The 23188-nt window shown below is 39.8% G+C and overlaps 1 protein-coding gene across 2 annotated transcripts; it reads left to right on the top strand.

Annotated features, from left to right (window-relative positions):
• Nucleotides 1-7863: 7863 nt before the first annotated feature.
• LOC106610034 (sporozoite surface protein 2) lies at nt 7864-10827 on the top strand. Of its 2 annotated transcripts, none has more exons than XM_014209149.2 (11): nt 7864-7944; nt 8087-8152; nt 8245-8289; nt 8447-8506; nt 8828-9070; nt 9306-9368; nt 9731-9811; nt 10138-10164; nt 10285-10368; nt 10518-10582; nt 10720-10827. In XM_014209149.2, the coding sequence occupies exons 2-10, from the start codon at nt 8093-8095 to the stop codon at nt 10551-10553; spliced, it is 699 nt and encodes a 232-aa protein (XP_014064624.2). In that variant the 5' UTR covers nt 7864-7944; nt 8087-8092; the 3' UTR covers nt 10554-10582; nt 10720-10827. The 2 variants fall into 2 exon arrangements, with proteins under 2 accessions (XP_014064624.2, XP_014064623.2); XM_014209148.2 differs by having other exon boundaries at nt 9686-9811.
• Nucleotides 10828-23188: the final 12361 nt, after the last annotated feature.

The raw sequence follows: 23188 nt of genomic DNA, 5'->3' as shown, positions 1-23188 counted from the left end.
TCAAATTTGTTCTCAATGATTTTATGAGCAAAGTAACCATTTTGCTTCATTCATCCTGCCTTGTGCCTCCTTTCTGTGACGTTTATATTGGAGAAAATCAGACTGCTCTTGAGTATTTACATTTCTTAAAGGCCTTGCTTGAATAGATTCTAGAATCTCATGATTAAACCAAGGGCTAGATCTCTGCTTTACTCTGACCTGTGCAATGGGAGCCATCACATTCACCACATCAAGGAATCTATATTCAAAGGCTTCACAGGCACTGTCTACCCTTATACTATCCAGCACAAGTGACCAGTCAATTTTACCCTCTTGCTTCCTAAGCATTTTCTCACATTATGTTCTGAGTGCTCTAATTCGAACAGTTTTGTGGCACTTAAATAGTGTATATCTATAAAAACTCTCCTTGTGCAAAATGTTTAAAAATTATCACTGATTCCATAGAATATTACTCCTATGCAATGAACAAGCTGGACATGCTTTCGTACGACAGTGAAGTTCACATACTGCATTATGAACTTTCCCTGCCCATTCATTCATGAACCCACAAATATGTCACTAAAATGTTTCACATTTTCAGTAAGATGTTCAAGACAAACACAAGCCACTATGGATTCAACCATACTATGGGACATTTTTTAAACAAAAAACGTATTATATTATATAATATTTTGGACAAAAGTCTAACTATTTTTCAATGTGTGTGTATAACCGAAAAGGATGAGTCATTAGTCGTAACATATAATTAAAAAACAAAGTGGGGACATTTGGTCTCATACTTCACAAACGACATGAGATTCTATTATCACAATACAGCCGCAGACTCACCTAGGTGGTATTTACCTATAATACTGTAGTCTGATACACCAATCCCAGACAACCTATGAGCTGCATGACACCATTCCTATCCAACCACAATGGAGAAGTGTCGTAACTAAGCATGGGTCCTGTGAACATGTGCATACTTGTATGGCTGTTACAGCATGTGAAAGAAAATAGGCAGTTTAAGGTTTAACAATGTCACAAGTCCGTTCACAATCTCTTTAGGAAGCAATAAGTACAGTATGCATTTACCCTGCTTAAGGGTGTACATAAGGAGTACATGATTTGTTAAAACCACAACATTTGTGATAGTACATATAGTTAAATGTATACAGAAGCAATCTACAAGCATATTATGTTGATTTGCATTCTTAGATTCTTTACCCACATGGATTTCATGCTTTACTTAGGTCACGGGCCTCCAGGATTACAACCTGGTTGTTTAATCTGTTTATGACCTTTCAGGGTCCTACTGCGGTCACTAGTGGTCACTTAGTAATATTTGGAACAATGGACAATGGTCTTATTTTAGGGACCAGGTATTGGAGTCATTGAAGATTAAAACCACACAATGCCTTTGGCTTTATTTTAATTTGGTCACTTCTGTTATTATGTGTATTAGGTGACCAACATGATGATTTCTAATTTCTGGGCTCTGTTCTAATTGGTTGCTTTAGAAGATCTAACGTCAATAAAAGGCTATGTTCAAATGTCAGAGGGCAACTGAGAACACTGCTTGGAGGACAGCACCTGAAGCAAAACTATTTTCACCACCTTAAGGTCTGTATTTTTGCCTTCATATTCAAACATTATATATGATTTGATAATTTTGTTAGCAGCAAATAATCTAGATAATGTATATAGTACAGTAGCCCCAGTAGTTTAGCAACAGTAATCACATTTGTGGTCTGTCTGTCAATATTCCAGATTGCAAAATGAAGCTTCTTCTTTTTGTAGCCTTCATGGCCACCATCTTCAATGTGAGTATATCACATGATCATCGCACAACAATCTACATCATCCAATGTTAGCGTTCAAAATTACGCAGCCAATAATTTTTTTCTCAATGATCTCTTTAGGTCAATGCTGGCAAGGTAGGATGCTGGACACTAAAAACATATTTATCCTTCACCAATCCAATGCTATTAGGTTGATGGGAAGTATTGAATGAGAGCACACTTCAGAAGAAGCTGTTGATAGAATTCAAGGTCATATCATATCTATCTTTGCCGTTTCTCAGAAGCTGAGACTGCTGGCAGGTCTAAATGGTGGAGTTGTGTCTGGGGTTAACCCTGGACTGGTGGTGGGGGGCCTGAACCCTGGCGTCCTCAATGGTGGCACTGGGTTGATTGGGCAGCCTATGTTTGCCCAGGTCAGTCATCAATATCTCTGTTTGCAGTTTCATTCTATTTCAAGAAATGTATTATACAGTAACTGTTCACCTCAGGTGGATAAACAAATAAGTAACTGTTTTTAAACTACTTATACACCTTTTTATAAATAATTTCACATAACAGTTTATGCAACAGACAGTCAATTGCGTATTAGGGAGAGATGACGTGGAAGGGAAAACTAAGTGCTCAATAATTTGGCACGACTTTCTCCCCTCACTCATACAGATGGTTCCAGGTGTCCCCACATATGTCATGCAGCCCCAAGCTGTCCCCGCTGGTCCCTATGGTTTCCCAAATGTTGGGATGCAGCAGCCTCAACCGTTCCCTAACTTCCCTGGGCAGTACCAGTATCATGGCCCACCAGCTAATGGGGTATGACTCGAAATAAATACACTTTCATACTCTTATTCTGCTACATATATTATTTTTTGTTATTTTCATATTTTATGAGTTCTAAAAATGGGAAATACATTGGACACATTTTTGACCTGCATGTTGATATTGCACATTATGCGTTTGTCTTTTGGTGTTATTATAGTATTATATGAGAAGAAACAATGGGAAAGGCTTTGCAGTAATTAAAATGTCAATTCTCCCTTAAACAGCTGCCTTACTACATGGGCGTCCCTCAAACGGCAGGAATGAATCCTCCACAACAGCAAGTCATGGTATAGTCGACTCCATGTCGTCAAACTTATGCTGTGTTCATTTGATGTCGGAAACTGGGAAACTGGGAAAATTTCTAATTTGCTAACCTAGGCGGAAGAGCTGGAATGTGACTTTCCTACTTGGGAGGTATCAGAATTAACCAATAGAAAGCTCTACGCAAATAACTTATGTTAATTTTAACTCGGAGGTCGCGAGTTTCCGACGTGACGTGAACGCGACATGATCACCAGAGGGCGAGAGTGTATTACATAGCAGGAAAATACATGAATACATTTTTTTTTTGAACATTTTGAGCATTCCATCATTTACAATTTATAATAAATATATAATAATAACTCTTCCTTCTGGTTAGGGAGTCCAAGGTGCAGGTGGGATTCCCATGATGCAGGTTCCTCCACAAGCAGAGCCAGTGAGAAGATTCAAGGTACAGTAATGGTCACTGACTGTACAGTACATGTGCCTCATGGTCAATAGTGTATCTTAATATGTAATTAACTCTGTGTAAGGAAAGGAATCTAGCTAATGTGCATATGTTTATACGATTTTCACCTTTAGCGCTTTCTGATGAGGAGGGCTCACACCATGAAACCTGATTTGGACATTCAGGTACAGAATGATGCACATTTAATCTGATACATACAGTAGTTATGAAATGCTTAAGTACTGCTTATGAATGTGTTATGTATGGGTTATGAATGTGTTACGAACTTATAAACGACAAGATAGCTCCTGTTATCAGAAGGGTTTTAATGATTTGTATTTATACTTGTTGGCTATCCTTCTCATTCAGATTTCAACTGAGACAACCACAACTCCATCCCCAACTACTTGTTTAGACAATATTCAAGTTTAGAGTGGACAAATTGGAGTGGAACAAGGTATACATCAAAATACAAACAGTCTGCTTACATTTGTGGTACTGTGCAATATCCCATTATTGAAAAAAATGATAAGTAAGAACTATCTTGTGTCATTTATTTACAGGCGTCTGCTCTAGAACATGGACACGGGAATTTCACCAAACTGTCCACAGCGCTTGAAGTTAATCATATCAGATACCCTAGCGGTTAAGAGCTTTCGGACATTAACCGAATGGTTGCTGGTTCGAATCCCTGAGGCAACTAGGTGAAAAATCGGTCGATGTGCCCTTGAGCAAGACACTTAACCCTAATTGCTCCTGTTAATCGCTCTGGATAAGAGCATCTGCTAAATGACTCAAATGTAAAGGTATAATGTCTTCTAACATTGTATACATGCAGATCTTATTTGACTTATGCAAGTTAATTAAGAACAAGTTCTTATTTACAATGACTGCTTAGGAACAGTGGGTTAATTGCCTTGTTCAGGGGCAAAATGCCAGATTTTTTTTTACCTTAGCTCAGGGATTCGATCTAGCTTCCGGTTACTGGCCCAACACTCTAACCACTAGGCTACCTGCCTCTGTCCATGTATCTTTGTTAAAATGTCAATAAACATGACTATTAGTCTTCATAAAAGTTGTTTGCTTATTTGGTTTGAAATGGTTTTCCACCCCATGAAGGGGGTTGATTTTTGTCCCTTCCATGTTTATCATGCAAATGTATGGCATGTTGCCCTGATTTCTAGATTCTAATTTTGGCCTATATTGTCATCTAGTGGCAGAATGAAATGAATTTGAGTATCTAAAATATTATGAGCCCAGTTTAGCGGACTCAGATTAAGTTTACTCCATAAGAAGCACCTTCAATGGAGAATCTCCACTGAGCATGCCTTTTAGTCCAGGACTAGCTTGAATTTCTGTCCAGGAAACCAGACGTTTAATAATTTGTGAGGACTGGAGAAAGTGCAGAAACTGTTGGTGAAGAAGTACATAGACAGGCTACAAGTGACTGCAGGGCTCTATGAAGAACATTTACATTACATTTACATTTAAGTCATTTAGCAGACGCTCTTATCCAGAGCGACTTACAAATTGGTGCATTCACCTTATGATATCCAGTGGAACAACCACATTACAATAGTGCATCTAAATCTTTTAAGGGGGGGGGTTAGAAGGATTACTTTATCCTATCCTAGGTATTCCTTAAAGAGGTGGGGTTTCAGGTGTCTCCGGAAGGTGGTGATTGACTCCGCTGTCCTGGCGTCGTGAGGGAGCTTGTTCCACCATTGGGGTGTCAGAGCAGCGAACAGTTTTGACTGGGCTGAGCGGGAACTGTGCTTCCTCAGAGGTAGGGGGGCCAGCAGGCCAGAGGTGGATGAACGCAGTGCCCTTGTTTGGGTGTAGGGCCTGATCAGAGCCTGAAGGTATGGAGGTGCCGTTCCCTTCACAGCTCCGTAGGCAATCACCATGGTCTTGTAGCGGATGCGAGCTTCAACTGGAAGCCAGTGGAGAGAGCGGAGGAGCGGGGTGACGTGAGAGAACTTGGGAAGGTTGAACACCAGACGGGCTGCGGCGTTCTGGATGAGTTGTAGGGGTTTAATGGCACAGGCAGGGAGCCCAGCCAACAGCGAGTTGCAGTAATCCAGACGGGAGATGACAAGTGCCTGGATTAGGACCTGCGCCGCTTCCTGTGTGAGGCAGGGTCGTACTCTGCGAATGTTGTAGAGCATGAACCTACAGGATCGGGTCACCGCCTTGATGTCAGTGGAGAACGACAGGGTGTTGTCCAGGATCACGCCAAGGTTCTTAGCACTCTGGGAGGAGGACACAAGGGAGTTGTCAACCGTGATGGCGAGATCATGGAACAGACGCAGAGCCATGAAAAAGTGACTAAGGGGCAGTTGAAATCGGGGAGGGGGCACAATTTTGGGGGGTTCTTGCAATGGAATCATATTGAATTCTGCTTATATCACGCTATACCACAATAAACAAAGTTCAAATGCTAAGACTCCGAGACCATTGATTGAGTGCAAAATCTGTAGCCTATCCCCACCGCACTGTATCAGAACAATGGACAGCGCAATACACACTAAAGCAATGACACTTTGGTAATGAATATAGGCTACACGATAGATAGGTTGTTTGTAATAGGTGTATGACCCTATGTGAATTCAGCCGTACACACAGCTGTCTTACCAAGATAATGCAACCCAAATGCTGAAAGTAGTAGGCTAGTTATTCATGCATGCATGCATGCAAAAAAAAAAACGTAACATTTTGGCTTAGAATATCGACACAACTGCGAATACGAACAAATGAATGTGAATAGAACAAAACAGTGGTACCAAGTAGGCCTAGTAGACAAAATATCAGATTGATAAAGGCATGACCCAATCTATATTTGGGCTAGTTATATTAACAGTTACCAAACACAGTAAACAAAAGGTGAATGGAGATCCTAATAACCAAAATATAGACTACAACCTACTACAGTGAGAAGCAGTCATGCAGCGCTGTCTTGCCCCCCAAAAAAGGCTTCAGACATGGAAAATCATGCCACTCATGTGTACAGCAACACGAGATATGGCACAATACACTTCTGTGGATTCAATTCGACCCAACGTAATCAATTAAGCAATGCCAGCCTACCATAAACATGTTTCCAATACACACAGTTCCGTTTACAACCACTAAAACCATAATAGAATGTATCTATTTTTATAATGAAACATACTGATATGTAACTATACCCAGGAGCATCATTTGGGTTCTTGCATTGGATTTACATTGAATTCTGCAGTAACCCAGTATTCCAGAAACTCTTCCTATGAACCAGATGCTATTTAATGAAAGTTTTTGGACAGAACCTGCAGCTAGGGTAGTATTCTAGATTAACCTGGGCTGGCTCTTCTGTTCCAAGATTGTCAGGAACAGTCGGAGGTGGAGGGGGGCTGTGGAGCCAATATCCTGGCAGTGCTTGTGGAAGGGTGGGTAGGCTCTGCCTGCGAAGCTAGCTGGAGATTTGCGGCATCATCGCTGCTGGGCTTGACGGTGGCCTCGGTGGTTTGATGCTGCAGCTGCTGCTCATCACTCTCCTTCTTCTTTTGGCTTTGTTTGGGTAGTTTGGCAGTGGCAGATTAGCTGGTTCAAGCAAGCCCCCCCCCCCACACACACACACATCCCATGCTCTCTCTCTCCGTTCTGCTGACACAGAACAGTGGAGATACAGATTTTGCACCAACCTGTCACTTAATCATTTGAACTTTTTTGGCTATTTTTATATAGGGACATAGAACTAAAACTGAGGGGGCACACGTTTCAACTGAAGGGTCTTAGCCCCCTTTTGCCCCCTCATGGAACTGGGCCTGATGAAGAACAAGGACAAGTGTTCTACTGTAGATGGCACTTCTCACACTTCCTCAATCTCTTTTAGAGATTGGTTTTATCCTAACCAAATGATGGCGGTTAGGATCTAAAACCAGCAGCCCTTTAGAGCCAGCAACCTTAAAGGTACCTGCCTATAATACCTTATGTACAGGACACAATCAACACTGAAAATGTCATTCAAAATACTTCCATTTACACATATCAACCCCACACCAGTCCACAGACTAATCATCTGTCTGAAAACTCTTAACCACCAGCAGCAAACTCTCTTGCAATGACACATAATAACCACAGGTCTCTATGAAAGGTTTACAAAAAATGCAGACTCATGGTCATCATAGGCATTGAGTTCAAGGGTCTTTTGGCTAATATAGGGAAAGTGATGTACAATAGGAGATTATGTATATATTGTGTAGGGGCAGAATACCCATTGAAATAAGGGGAGAAGGGTTGACTGTTGTCCACCTAGCGTGTGTCACATACTGTAGAGTCAACATAGACAACAACATTAGAATTGGAGTATGACACCCCTGATAGATGATGTCCAGCCATGAGATTCATTTTGACTTATGGTCAGTCCATAATGATACAGCTGTATATACCTGCACCGTAACTGTCTGAGTCTGAGAGTGATGTCATCTCGAAGAGCCTGTGCGTCATATTGACCATAGTCTGTGTGTGTCTGGGACATGACAGCTCAAACGGGAAGACAGAGATAGTTTAAAAGTAGGAGAGACACAGTAGGCTGCACAGAGATATAAAGAACACACAGGAAAAAAGGAAGATGGACTGAAGCTGGCGTTCTCTGATAAGGTAACACCGTCATGGACTATCACTTGCTTTTGTGTCAACAAAAACAGTTAAAAATAAGTATGTATCAAATACAATATGCTCAAGATGGTAACATGTATTGAAATGTCAGATATAAACAACATTTGTTCTGTCTTCATTGTAGGATATCATGAAGCTGCAGACTGTAACTGTTTTGGTCTGCCTTTTTGGTGCTAGCCTTTCACTTCCTGTGAGTTACACACGTTACTTGAATATTCCTTCATTTATAGCACTACACTTCAAAATGAATCATAACAATCTGTTTTTGTTGCTTTTTTAAAGTTATACCAACAGCAAATTGGAATCCTCGCAAGTAACAGCAATGAGGTACCTTGAATTGTCCCATATGTTTTTGTCTGCAACTCTTGACATTGCATTTGTAGTTCATGATTTTTCCTTTTAAATTGATGTTTAGTAAAATACAATGCAATGTAGAGTAATGTTCGTTAGAAACATTTTCTGACTGCTCACCCATCCTTTACAGATCTTGCGATTCAATGGACTGACCCTAACAGGTGTAGGCTTTGGGCAAACACAAATGCAGGTACTGAACCAATCCAATCAAACTCAATCGAGATAGAAATCATTAGCCATGATAATGCTATAGACATACTGTAGAACAAAAGATTGATATCATTAGCCACGTTTGCAGACAGCATAGTAGTTAAAAACGGTCTCCAGTAATGTATTTCAGGAGCAGCTTCCGTTCCCACTATACCTTGAACTACACTAATTTTCAGCATTGGCACATCAGCTGAATTGTTCATTCAGTTGCTCATCACCACTTGAACAACTTCGGTCAGCAAAGCTTTGAAATGATCTTAGGTCAGAGACAGATTTTTTTTACCCAACCTTGTTTGCTCAGGCGTCTCCGTTCATGCCCCAGTACGTGATCCAGCAGCAGCCTGAACTGGGTCTCCCCCAGATGGTGAACTTTAACCCCCAGATGGGAGGCCCTTTCGGCCCCCAGATGATGTTCCCTACACAGGGGAACCAGCTGCCCCCCGTGCTGTACACCAATGCCCAACAGGAGCAGCCTGGGGCCCCCCAGGACCCCAACAACCACAATATCCCAAATAACCCCCAGCAACCTCAAAACCCTGCACAGGTAGATCAGTCAGTTAGTCTATGTATGTTTTTACACAAATTCATTGAAATACCAATGTTTTCGATGGATACCAACGACAAAAGGCTTCCCAGCTTTTACTAATGAATACACGTTTTTTTCCTGAAGTCAGTTTGTCTATGCTTTTATACAAATTCTATGTAATTCAATGAAATACCATGTGTCAGGTAATTTCCGGTATTGATTGAAGTTGTATTTCTTTTATATTTTCCTGAAGGGGCTTCCCCAGTTTCCTCAGTACTACCCATCCTTTTCATTTCCCCAGCAACCAAGAGTGCAGGTACAGCGGAGTTTCACTCTTTCAATGTGATTTGTTCCTCAATGTGCATCTGGTATTCACTGTAAGAGATGATATACACTCTTTATTCAGATTAAAAGGATCACTTTACTCCCCATTTTGTGTCGAATTGTGTTAATTAGTCCACTGTTGATATGGTCCTCACAAATTGTGTATGTCACCAGTAAAGTTTTCAAGATAAAGCACTAAAAAGCTAAATGTGTGATCATGATGCGTTTTGCATAACATGATGCAAAACATATCATCATCACACTTTTTGATGGTTTACGACTCAACTTTCACAAGTGTATCTTCCCTAGGGCTACCCCTACTACATGTCTTATGGTTACCCCAACTACCCCCAGCCTAACCAGATCAACCAGGTGAACGGGCAGAACCAGCAGAACTTGGAGAAGACCCCTCAGAAACCACAGCTCCCACTACAGGTGAGGAGTGGTCATTGCATGGGTGTGCTCCCCCTTCCCCTGATACTGGCCTGCTACACTAGATGAGTAACTTTTGCAGAGGGTGAGACACTCCAATTAATTTCAATGAATCTATGCATAAGCGACACGGTTCCAGGAGAATAACAAAGTTGAATGTGGCAGTTTGAAGTGTGGTGAAATATTCTCAACAGAAAGGAAAGTAGAGACAATGAACCGACAGTATGTCGTCATTTCATGATTTTGGTTTCATTTTAAACTAACAGTCATTTTATAGGCCAGACAGAGTATCTTAATTATTATTATTTTCCCTTTCAAAACTGCAACAGGCTGCCCAACCTCAGGCACCAGGAAAGGTAAGTCATCTCTTACTACTGTGTTTGAATCATATACGGATAACATTAATGTGGCCTCTATGTGAGGCTGCTGATGTAGACTGTGCTGTATGATATCCAACTGTATTTTTGTGTTGATAGACATGGCCTAAAAGATTCCAGACAGAGGCTGCCAACCCTCCACCAGATCACCGTGGAGACACAGTTGACCCTGGCATAGACGAGGTATGACCTCTACTTCTTATACTATGACTATAACAATACTAATATAATATATTATAGTATGTATACATTGTATATATAGATTTTTAACATGTGATATGAAACATATATTGTTCTTGTTATCATGTCATCATGCTAAACATTTTTTACAGGGTCTTCCCAACTTCTCATTCCTGTTTGAGCCATAGAATTGTATGTGGGGGCAAGGAAAATTGAGGTAGGGAAACATTAGGGCCATTTCCAGGTTTTTAAAATGGGAAGGAGACATATTTTCAACTGAACATCTGAAATGTATTCATATCAGGAATATACTGTACTTCCATTTAAGTGTTTCTTTTTTTGTTTAATTTTCAGGGATCGGCACATCAATCTCAGATTCCTACTCCTATATTTAAGATCTGTTTTCAGTTACAATATGATAAATTTTCTATTGTCAAATAAATCCCTTATCAAGCAAAATCACAGCTGTCAATTGTACTTTGTATGCACACAAAAACAAGAGCTCTTAGTTTGCATGGGGGACGTTTTAATGAATGTTATATAGCAATTGATTGAGAAGGTGTCCAATTATATCACAGAAGTAACCTCCACCAGCACCTGCCATGTACTGTATAGATATAAAGAGGATCTAAAGAGGTTACACATCACTTGCCACTGGTGTGCTCTTGGAGCCAAAAGGGGTCCCCTGAATAGACAGAGTAAAATCATATATCGTTAGCCTAAAACTAAGGCTTGTGTGGTTTCATGAGTTAAGAAATTGATTGGTAATTAGGAAAAATATTAGCAACTAAAAATCCATAGTTCATCTTTAAAGTTTAATGTACTCCAGAAAGATATGTAAATATGTCATCTCAATCCAATCAACGATTCCAATCCAGATGCAAGCCTTGGGCCTCTTCTCCCTGTAAACAGGGAAGAAGTAGTCAGAAACGGATAAAGAAATAGATGATGCATTGCAAAGAAACGGCGAGCCAAAGTGCTTGACAAGTCAGGATAGCCTCACCTTCCATACGCCTTGTATCCGCCATATTATTTTCCTTCCTCCTCCCAACTCTCTGTCTCCTCAGCCTGCAGATATATCAGTCATAACATGGTTCAAGTAGGAAATATATTAGTGTACTGTAAGAATACAGATACAACTCATCATACACTGCGTGCACAATTATTAGGCAAGTGAGTATTCTGATCTTATCATTGTTTCTATTCACATTTTCGAACTCCAAACCATATAAACTTGAATGCTTATTGGATTTAATCATTTTCAGGTGATATGTATTTGTGTAATGAGGGAGGGTGTGGCGAAAGTGAATAACACCTTATATCAAGGTGTGCATAATTATTAGGCAGCCTCAATACCTCAGGTAAAATGGGCCAAAAAAGAAATGTAACTGACACTGAAAAGCCAAAAATGTAAAATGCCTTTCAGATGGATGCGACACTCTTTAAATAGCTAAACTATTGAGGTGTGACCACCGGACATTCAAACGTTTTGTTGCGAATAGTCAACTGGGGCGCAAAAATGCATGGGGAAGAAAAGGCGCAAATTAACTGCAAAAGACTTGAGAAGAATTAAACGTCAAACTACCAGGAACCCATTATCCTCCAGTGCCACTGTATTCCAGAACTGCAACCTACCTGGAGTGTTCAGAAGTACACGGTGTCAAGTGCTCAGAGACATGGCCAAGGTCAAGAAGACTGAAACAAGACCACCACTGAATAAGATTCACAAGTTGAAGTGTCAAGATTGGGCAAAGAAATACCCGTAGACAGATTTTTCAAAGGTTTTATGGACAGATGAAATGAAAGTGACTCTTGATGGACCAAATGGATGGGCCCGTGGCTGGATCAGTAATGGACACAGGGCACCACTTTGAGTCAGGTGCCAGCAAGGTGAAGGAGGGGTACTGGTATGGGCTGCTATCATTGAGGATGAGGAAGTTGGACCTTTTCGGGTTGAAGATGGACTGAAACTCAACTCCCAAACCTACTGCCAGTTTCTGCAAGATTCTTTCACCAAACAGTGGTACAGGAAGAAGTCCTCAGCATTCTAGAAGGCCATGATCTTTATGCAGGACAATGCTCCAACACATGCATCCAAGTACTCCACTGCTTGGCTAGCCAGCAAGGGCCTCAAAGATGCCTGAATAATGACCTGGCCCCCTTCCTCACCTGACTTAAATCCTATTGAGAACTTGTGGGCCCTTCTCAAACGTGAGATTTACAGTGATGGAAGACAATACACCTTTTTGAACAGCATTTGGGAGGCTGTGGTTGCTACTTCAGCAAAAATTGATTGTGAACAGATCAAGAAACTGACAGACTCCATGGATGGAAGCCTCATGGCAGTTATTGAAATAAGGGTGGCTATATTGGTCACTGAATATTTTTGAAAGGCCAACATTTTTATATTTTTGTCATTTTGTGTTACTTATCTGTTACACTTACTCTAAAAATTGGGAATAAACAAGTGAGTTGAGAGAAATTATTTTTGTAATTTAGTTGCCTAATAATTCTGCACACTAATAGTTGCCTAATAATTCTGCACACTTATATATTTCCCTGAGAAAGACAAAACTCACTTTTCCTTTGTTAAACATTCAGGTTTGAGGATCAATAACATTTTGGATTGACTGAGAGCATTGTGTTTGTTCAACAATAAAATGAATCCCGAGGAATACAATTTGCCTAATAATTGTCCACGCAGTGTATTAGGAAGAATATAGCAATGTTATTGCTAATTTCTTACCTTCATGAATGATGGGAGCTTTGGGAATAGGTTGAAGGATTAAAATAATACATGTTTTAGATGGTATTGTGAGTGACATTTGATTGAAAAATAAGCAATATTGTTACATTTGACAATATTTATTCATGACGACACTAAAGCTGAAAGGGAAAATTAAAATCTGAATAAGATACTTACAAGTGCTGTTATCCCATATTCAAATGAGATTTTTGTCTGCAGGGAAAAGAACAGATAAACATTTAAACATTTGTAAATGTAATTATAAAAACAATCACAAAATGTTTTCTGTTAACATTGTGATATTTTGATCATGTTAAATCATAAATGTATACATACTGTAGCTGAGGGGTTGTAGATGAGCTTCAGGTAAGGCTGGAATTGAGACAAATAAACATTTTTGTTATTTCTCTAATCAACTTGTTTTCTGTTTATTCAGCATTGTAAACATATAACAAATATTTTCTTTCCTATTGTTTTCAATTTTCGCCTAAAATGACATACCCAAATCCAACTGCCTGTAGCTCAGGCCCTGAAGCAAGGATATGCATACTCTTGGTACCATTTCAAAGGAAACACATTGCAGTTTTTGGAAATGTGAAAGGAATGTAGGAGAATAAACACAGTAGATCTGGTAAAAGATAATACAAAGAAGAAAAAAACGTTCTTTTGTATTTTTTTTGTACCATCATCTTTGAAATGCAAGAGAAAGGCCATAATGTATATTATTCCAGCCCAGGTGCAATTTCGATTTTGTCCACTAGATGGGAGCAGTGTATGTGCAAAGTTTTAGACCGATCCAATGAACCATTGCATTTCTGTCAAAATGTTGTATCAAGACTGCCCAAATGTGCCTAATTTGTTTATTAATAACTTTTCATGTTCAAAATTGTGCACTCTCCTCAAACAATATCATGGTATTCTTTCACTGTAATAGCTACTGTAAATTGGACAGTGCAGTTAGATTAACAAGAATTTAAGCTTTCTGCCAACATCAGATATGTCTATGTCCTGGGAAATGTTCTTGTTACTTACAACCTCATGCTAATCGCATTAGCCTACGTTAGCACAACCATCCCGTGGATGGGACACCAATCCCGAAGAAGGTAAGACACTTACCTGAAAACCAGATGAGTATGGGTATCCAAACTATCAAAACCAGAGACACATAAAAAATATTGACTGCTTTTCAAGTTCTTTCAAGAAACTCACACTTAACCAAAATATAGTAGAATTTGATTTAAAACGCAATATCTTTTCATACCCCTAATTCTTGAGGTCGTTTACGTCCATTCTGTAGAACATATTACAGCCACTTTAGATTCCAGTTTTCTCATCTGTTATATACAGTACAATGGAATACTTCCTGCTATTTTGCCTACAATACTTCAGAGTAATAGAATTAAGCTAAAATGGAAAGTGAGACCTGATAGTAAAGAAAATACAGTATTTTTTTTACAAAATTCAATCATGCAGTACTCCAGCCATCAAAATACTAAAATAAATAATTTTTTGTATGAATTCCTTACCTTTGGCAGCAGGAAAATGTTCTCACCCTACAAGGGAAAACATGTTTGCCACATGAACAGATATAGAAGACATAGACTAAGATACTGTGACTTAACACATTGATATCATGATAACAATGCAATAGCCTGATTTAATCTTAGATCATTCAGGTAAATTCATTATTTACCTCTTTCAGGGGCAGACCGCTAGCATTCTGGGAAAGAAAAAAAGCATTTTGTTTCAACATGAGTTTCAGCAATATAGGTTTTAATGTAAATACATTTAGTTTTCAATAGTAAAAACATAATCTTACCTGTAAATTCACATTGTCAGCCTGTAAAAGAATCATAACATGAAAACGAATATTATTTCTAATTTCTCAATAATTTCTAAATTAATAAACTAGGAATAACTAATTAACATAATATGTAATTATATGTAGTTATATGTAATTATCCATGTCTGTATTCTCAAAGCGATGTTCTTCATGACATACATTAATTACTAATGACCAAAGAACTGTACCTGAAAGAAGGGTATGAATTCTCTGTTGCCCTAAAACATTAAAAAAATTGACATAAGTACATTTTGTCTACATGAAACTCTACGCCGGGTTATGACATAACCAGGATCTTTTAACAACCTACCACCATCTCAGGTTGCAATGGTCTTCCTCCAAAGAAGGTGTCATCAAATGGGGGCCGTCCACCTGCTCCAGATGGAACAGCTGAGGGGCGAAGGGGGTTCCTGTCAGGCTGGGGAGATAAAGAGACCCAACACCCTTCATTATCAAAGCTAATTAGTTCTGTAGTCTCCTAGCCCGTGTCCCATAACTCTTAACGAAGAAAGACAGAGAGGGATAAGTTGGCTAAAACACTAACAAACTGAACCGCCAGGCCAGTACTTTCCAATATGGTCTGACATAAAAGTAAATATTTTCTTACCCTTGCATCAAGGTTTCTCATGTTGGGTCTCCATCCTCCTGGGGGCCCTGCAGGTCTACCCCATCGGCCCTCTGGCCCGCGAGGGGGCCCTGGCCAGGGTGCGGTCCAGGTCCACTGGGAGGATACCCAAAGTCAGATCCCTGTAGAGAGAGAGAGAGAAACATCAAAGTCCCCAAATGGAGGGCGGGAACCATCCTGCATCCAGGGATCTCTACCTTTCAGCTTGACAAAGTAAAGGAAAATAATAATATGAGCTTCAGATATTACCATTAAGTAAGAAAACAAATATATGAAATCTAGAATGGTCTGTTTTTCTCTATATCTTGATTGACTTTGATTAGGTCTCTTGGATCTCTCGGGAAGTCTCTTTGATCTTTTTCTCTTACTCTCGTAGGGTGTCTGTCTGGACTTTTGGGGTCCGCCAAAGGGGGGAAATCGAGTTTCTCCCTGTTGCCATTGTCTCGATGGGTCAGCCTGGGGAAAGTAAATCACAATTTAATAATGTACATGATCTGCCGTGCTGAAAATTAATAAACTGAATGCATTGCACCCATATATATTTTTACAGATCATTCTCCATTCTCTATTGACTATTTACTCACGTGCAGCCACAGCGGAGAGAAGTAAAACGACAGCACAGCGGTACTCCATTGCTTCCTATGAGCCTGTAAGATAATAATTCATATTTAAACACTGAAAACACAAAGTTGTTTAACACTGATATTGTTAAAACACTGAAAACAACGTTGTGTAACAGTGATGTTTTTTAAAACCTGTTTAGGATAGGGGGCAGTATTTTCACGGTCGGATGAAAAAACGTACCCGATTTAAACTGGTTACTACTCTTGCCCAGAAATGAGAATATGCTTATTATTAGTGGATTTGGATAGAAATACTCTGACGTTTCTAAAACTGTTTGAATGGTGTCTGTGAGTATAACAGAACTCATATGGCAGGCAAAAACCTGAGAAAATTCCAAGCAGGAAGTGGCCTGTCTGAGAATTTGTAGTTCTTCTTTTGATTCTCTATCGAAACTATAGTATCTGTGGGGTTACGTAGCACTTTCTAAGGCTTCCATTGGCTCTCTAAAGCCTTCAGAAAGCGGATTGAGGCGTCTCCTGTCTCTGGGCAGAGTATAGTAGCTCAGTTTCTCAGTGGTCTGCCTGGTGACAAAGAGATTGGATATGCGCGTTCAAGCGAGCACGCTGTTTTTTTCTTTTCCTCTTTGAATGAATACACTATTGTCCGGTTGGAATATTATCGCTATTTTACGAGAAAAATACCATAAAAATTGTTTTTAAACAGCGTTTGACATGCTTCTAAGTACGGTAATGGAACTTTTTTGTCTCGAAATGCGCTCGCGCGTTACCCTTTGGATAGTGACCTGAACGCACGAACAAAACTGAGGTATTTGGACATAACTATGGATTATTTGGAACAAAAACAACATTTCTTGTGGAAGTAGCAGTCCTGGGAGTGCATTCTGACGAAGATCAGCAAAGGTAATACAATTTTTCTAATACTAATTCTGAGTTTAGTGTGTGCCGAACTTGGCGGGTGTCAAAATAGCTAGCCGTGATGGCTGAGCTATGTACTCAGAATATTACAAAATGTGCTTTCGCCGAAAAGCTATTTTAAAATAATTGTAATAATCTTAAAATAATTGTTATGTATTTTGTCAACGTTTATGATGAGTAATTTAGTAAATTCACCGGAAGTTTTCGGTGGGAATGCATGTTCTGAACATCACACGCCAATGTAAAAAACTGTTTTTTGATATAAATATGAAATTGATTGAACAAAACATGCATGTATGAGTGTCATCTGATGAAGATCATCAAAGGGTAGTGCTTCATTTAGCTGTGTTTTGGGTTTTTGTGACATATATGCTTGCTTGGAAAATGGCTGTGTGATTATTTTGGTCTATGTACTCTCCTAACATAATGTCATGTTTTGCTTTCGCTGTAAAGCCTTTTTGAAATCGGACAATGTGGTTAGATTAACGAGAGTCTTATCTTTAAAATGGTGTAAAATAGTCGTATGTTTGAAAAATTTAAATTATTGCATTTTGAGGTATTTGTATTTCGCGTCACGCTTTTCCATTGGATATTGGCTGTCCACATTAACAATGAAAACACAAAGTTGTTCAACACTGATGTTGTTTAAAACTGTAAACACAAAGTTGTTTTACACTGAAAACACATTACTGAAAACAGTAGTTTTAACACTGAAAACACCAAGTCGTTTTTGCCACCAGGTTGCTTGAAAACAACCTGTCTATTCTAAACCCAGTGTTTCTCCCTAGCACCTACCTTCACCTCGCCAGTCTCTTTATGCTCTAAGCTTCTATGGACACTTATATTAGACATGCAGTGTTGAGCAATCTCTATACAGTTTGAGAAAACACGGCTTCTGACTAATGCTTTGATGTGTGCAACAGGGCAATTATCACGCAGGCTTTGCTTATGGTTATTTAATTGACATTGCGTCCCACAATGGCAGTTTGCCAACAGAAAGAGCAGTCTGACAGTAGCTCGTATAAGTGTACTTAAATTGTATTATGTACACTGAACCAAAAATATGAATGCAACATTTACATAAGTATTCAGACCGTAATCTATGGATTTCACATGGGAATACAGATATGCATCTGTTGGTCACAGATCCAGTGCATTTGGAAAGTATTCAGACCCCTTGACTTTTCCACATTTTGTTACATTACAGCTTTATTCTAAAAATGATTAAATCGTTTTTACCCCCTCATCAATCTACACACAATATCCCATAATGACAAAACAAAAACAGGTTTTTATAAATTTTGGCAATACACAAGTATTCAGACCCTTTACCCAGTACTTTATTGAAGCACCTTTGTCAGTGATTACAGCACTGAGTCTTGGATATTTAATGCTACAAGGGCGGCAGGTAGCCTAGTGGTTAGAGAGTTGGACTAGTAACTGAAAAGTTGCAAGATCGAATCCCTGAGCTGACAAGGTAAAATCTGTCATTTTCCCCCTGAACAAGGCAGTTCACCCACTGTTCCTAGGCCGTCATTTTAAATAAGAATTTGTTCTTAACTGACATGCCTAGCTAAATAAAGTTAAAATAAAAATAAATTAACAAGCTTGGCACACCTGTATTTTGGGGAGTTTCTCCCATTCCTCTCTGCAGATCCTCTCAAGCTCTGTCAGGTTGGATGGGCAGTGTCGCTGCACAGCTATTTTCAGATCTCTCCAGAGATGTTCGATCGGGTTCAGGTCCGGGCTCTCGCTGGGCCACTCAAGAACATTCAGAGACTTGTCCCAAAGCCAATCCTGTGTTGTCTTCACCCCAAAGCCAATCCTGTGTTGTCTTCACCCCATTCTGAGGTCTAGAGGAGCTCTCTGTAATTTGCTCCATTCATCTTTCCCTCGATCCTAACTAGTCTCCCAGTCTCTGTCGCTGAAAAACATCCCCACAGCATGATGCTGCCACCACCATGCTTCACCGTAGGGATGGTGCCAGGTTTCCTCCAAACGTGACGCTTGGCATTCAGGCCAAAGAGTTCAATCTTAAATTCATCAGACCAGATAATCTTGTTTCTCATGTCTGAGAGTCCGTTAGGTGCCTTCTGGCAATCTCCATGTGGGCTGTCATGTGGCTTTTACTGAGGAGTGGCATCCGTCTGGCCACTCTACCATAAAGGCCTGATTGGTGGAATGCTGCAGAGATGGTTGTCCTTATAGAAGTTTCTCCCATCTCCACAGAGGAACTCTAGAGCTCTGTCAGAGTGACAATCGGGATCTTGGTCACCTCCTTCTCTCCCGATTGCTCAGTTTGGCCGGCCAGCCAGCTCTAGGCAAAGTATTCAGTGTTCCAAACTTCTTCCACTTAAGAATGATGGAGGCCACTGTGTTCTTTGGGGCCTTCAATCCTGCAGACATTTTTTGGTACCCTTCCTCGGAGCTCTACAGACAATTCATTCGACCTCATGGCATGGTTTTTGCTCTGACATGCACTGTCAATGTGGTACCTTAAATCAATTTAATTTACCAAAGGTGGACTCCAATCAAGTTGTAGAAACATCTCAAGGATGATCAATGGAAACAAGATTGACCTGAGCTCAATTTCGAGTCTAATAGCAGAGAATCAGAATACTTAAGTAAGTAAGGTATTTCTGTTTTTTACTTTTAATATATTTGAAAAAATGTCTAAAAACCTGTTTCCACTTCATCATTATGGGGCATTGCGTGTAGATTGATGAGGAAAAAAATGAATTTAATCAATCTTAGAATAAGGCTGTAATGTAACAAAATGTGGAAAAAGGGAAGGGGTCTGTCACGACTCCCGCCGAAGTCGGCCCCTCTCCTTGTTCGGGCGGCGTTCGGCGGTCGACGTCACCGGCTTACTAGTTACCACCGATCGATGTTTCACTGTTCGTTTTGTTTTGTCTTTATTGGTTACACCTGTTTTTGATTTCCCTAATTATGTTCATTATTTAACCCTCTGCCTTTCCTGTTTGTCTTGTCCGTGATTGTTCCCTGTTTTGTGGTTGTTGGTGGGTTTTTTAAAAACCATGTTATTTTCTGTGAGAAGTTTATTGATAATTTTGAGTAAACACGTTTTGTTTACACTTATTCCTGTGTCCTGCACCTGACTCCTCTACTTCTCAATAGAATCCATTACAGGGTCTGAATACTTTCCGAATGCAATGTACCGTTATACAAAGGTAGGGGCATGGATCAGAAAACCAGTCAGTATCTGGTGTGACCACCATTTGTCTCATGCAGTGCGACACATCTTCATTTCCTGGTTACACATGGTCTGCGGTTGTGAGGCTGGTTAGGTGTACTGCCAAATTCTTTAAAACAAAGTTGGAAGTGGCTTATGTGTGGTGGCTAATTTCTGCATTACCAAATGAGGAGAGTTACAAACACACCAGTCTATAGAAATGAACATGAATATTCAACAGCTCTGGTGGACATTTCTGCAGTCAGAATGCTAATTGCACGCTCCCTCAAAACATGAGACATCTGTAGCCTTCTATTGTCCCCAGCACAAGCTGCACCTGTGTAATGATCATACTGTTTATTCAGCTTTTTGATATGCCACACCTGTCAGGTGGATGGATTATCTTTGCAAAAGAGAAATGCTCACTAACAGGGAGGTAAACAAATTTGTGCACAAAATTTGAGAGAAATAAGCTTTTTGTGCATATGGAAAATATATTGGATGTTTTATTTCAGCTCATGAAACATGGGACCAACACTTTACGTTAACATTTTTGTTCAGTGTATAATAGTTTACTTCTCTATAAATACAGATGCCTTTGAAACTTGTGAACTCATGAAGATGATCTGAAATGAAAGTTTTTGCTTGGGAGAACATATACTTGAAAGAATAACAGTTGGAAATTTGTCGTGGCAAGGTGCGGATTGTGTTGCGTATTATAATTTTTAAGCTGGTGACTCAGTTTAACTTGTAATCATAATTCTAGTTAATTCTATAAGTACTTCCCATGACAATTTGGCAATATTCAAAGTTCGGGAGCAAAGTGGGTGCTTGCTTGCAAAACACTGGTACTGTATGTGTTTACAAAATAGTTCATATCCATTTATATCACACATTCAACAATTACTTCAGCAATTAGCTGGATGCAGACTAAGCCGTTACAAATTCTTAGAAATGTTCAGAAATGTTTAAAATGCTTAAATATATTATTATACATTTAAAAAATGCTTATGTATAGTATACTTATAATACTTATAATATATAAATAATTATATACTATTTACTAATAATGTACACTATTTAAAAAAGGTTTATTCATGAAAATGATTGTGAAGTGCTACCACACTGTTGCGTTCTTTTATCATACGTTTTATATCTGACTCATCTATGAAGTTATATTGTTAATCTCTTACTATTACCCACACCTATCCTTCAACAGAGACATTAAAGATTTCACAATATTAAGAATTGGTCCATTTTTTTCAATTTATGCCTAAAATGGCATACCCAAATCTAACTACCTAGTAGCTCAGGACCTGAAGCAAGGATATGCATATTCTTGATACCATTTGAAAGGAAACACTTTGAAGTTTGTGGAAATGTGAAAATAATGTAGGAGAATATAACACTTTAGATCTGGTAAAAGATAATACAAAAAAAAAAATTTTTTTCATCATCTTTGAAAGGCAAGAGAAAGGCCAAAATATACACTGCTCAAAAAAACAAAGGGAACACTTAAACAACACAATGTAACTCCAAGTCAATCACACTTCTGTGAAATCAAACTGTCCACTTAGGAAGCAACACTGATTGACAATACATTTCACATGCTGTTCTGCAAATGGAATAGACAACACGTGGAAATTATAGGCAATTAGCAAGACACCCCCAATAAAGGAGTGGTTCTACAGGTGGTGACCACAGACCACTTCTCAGTTCCTATGCTTCCTGGCTGATATTTTGGTCACTTTTGAATGCTGGCGGTGCTTTCACTCTAGTGGTAGCATGAGACGGAGTCTACAACCCACACAAGTGGCTCAGGTAGTGCAGCTCATCCAGGATGGCACATCAATGCGAGCTGTGGCAAGAAGGTTTGCTGTGTCTGTCAGCGTGGTGTCCAGAGCATGGAGGCGCTACCAGGAGACAGACCAGTACATCAGGAGACGTGGAGGAAGCGGTAGGAGGGCAACAACCCAGCAGCAGGACCGCTACCTCCGCCTTTGTGCAAGGAGGAGCAGGAGGAGCACTGCCAGAGCCCTGCAAAATGACTGGCCCGCCCGTTCCCCAGACCTGAATCCAATTGAGCACATCTAGGACATCATGTCTCGCTCCATCCATCAATGCCACGTTGCACCACAGACTGTCCAGGAGTTGCGGATGCTTTAGTCCAGGTCTGGGAGGAGATCCCTCAGGAGACCATCTGCCACCTCATCAGGAGCATGCCCAGGCGTTGTAGGGAGGTCATACAGGCACGTGGAGGCCACACACACTACTGAGCCTCATTTTGACTTGTTTTAAGGACATTACATCAAAGTTGGATCAGCCTGTAGTGTGGTTTTCCACTTTAATTTTGAGTGTGACTCCAAATCCAGACCTCCATAGGTTGATAAATTGGATTTCCATTGATTATTTTTGTGTGATTTTGTTGTCAGCACATTCAACTATGTAAAGAAAAAAGTATTTAATAAGATTATTTCATTCATTCAGATCTAGGATGTGTTATTTTAGTGTTCCCTTTATTTTTTTGAGCAGTGTAATATTCCAGGTTAGGTACAATTTCAATTCTGGCCACTAGATGGCAGCAGTGTATGTGCAAAGTTTTAGAATGATTCAATGATTATCCTTCTTTTTGCCTCCTTCTAGCGTGGCGGTATCCGTGGCTTTCCGAACTTTCTCCAGCAGTACAACTACCTTCTGCTTCTGCAAAGACTTGGTCTTGTCCCAAACCCTGCAGCTCCGGCCCCTGCAGCACCGGCCCCGGCCCCAGCCCCAGCTCCAGCTGGTTGCTGAGAAAGGACATGAATCAGAACCTTCAACTCGACAAGAGCAAGCTATGGTTGCTGAAATGACCAGAACATTAACTGACAATATGTACTGTAATATCTGTTTTCCAGATTTTGCTGGAGTTTCCCTTTAA

This window comes from Salmo salar, chromosome ssa08 (assembly GCF_905237065.1).
Source record: "Salmo salar chromosome ssa08, Ssal_v3.1, whole genome shotgun sequence".
NCBI lineage: Eukaryota > Metazoa > Chordata > Actinopteri > Salmoniformes > Salmonidae > Salmo > Salmo salar.
The sequence above is the reverse complement of the archived record's forward strand: the minus strand, read 5'-3'. Positions and strand labels throughout refer to the sequence as shown.

What these genes read in the sequence shown, in the direction of transcription:
- LOC106610034 (XM_014209148.2), top strand. Translation starts at nt 8,093, where the DNA reads ATGAAGCTGCAGACTGTAACTGTTTTGGTCTGCCTTTTTGGTGCTAGC. An exon ending in TCGCAAGTAACAGCAATGAG is followed by an intron (nt 8,290 to 8,446) that starts GTACCTTGAATT and finishes CATCCTTTACAG; the next exon opens with ATCTTGCGATTCAATGGACT. An exon ending in CCCAGCAACCAAGAGTGCAG is followed by an intron (nt 9,369 to 9,685) that starts GTACAGCGGAGT and finishes TATCTTCCCTAG; the next exon opens with GGCTACCCCTACTACATGTC.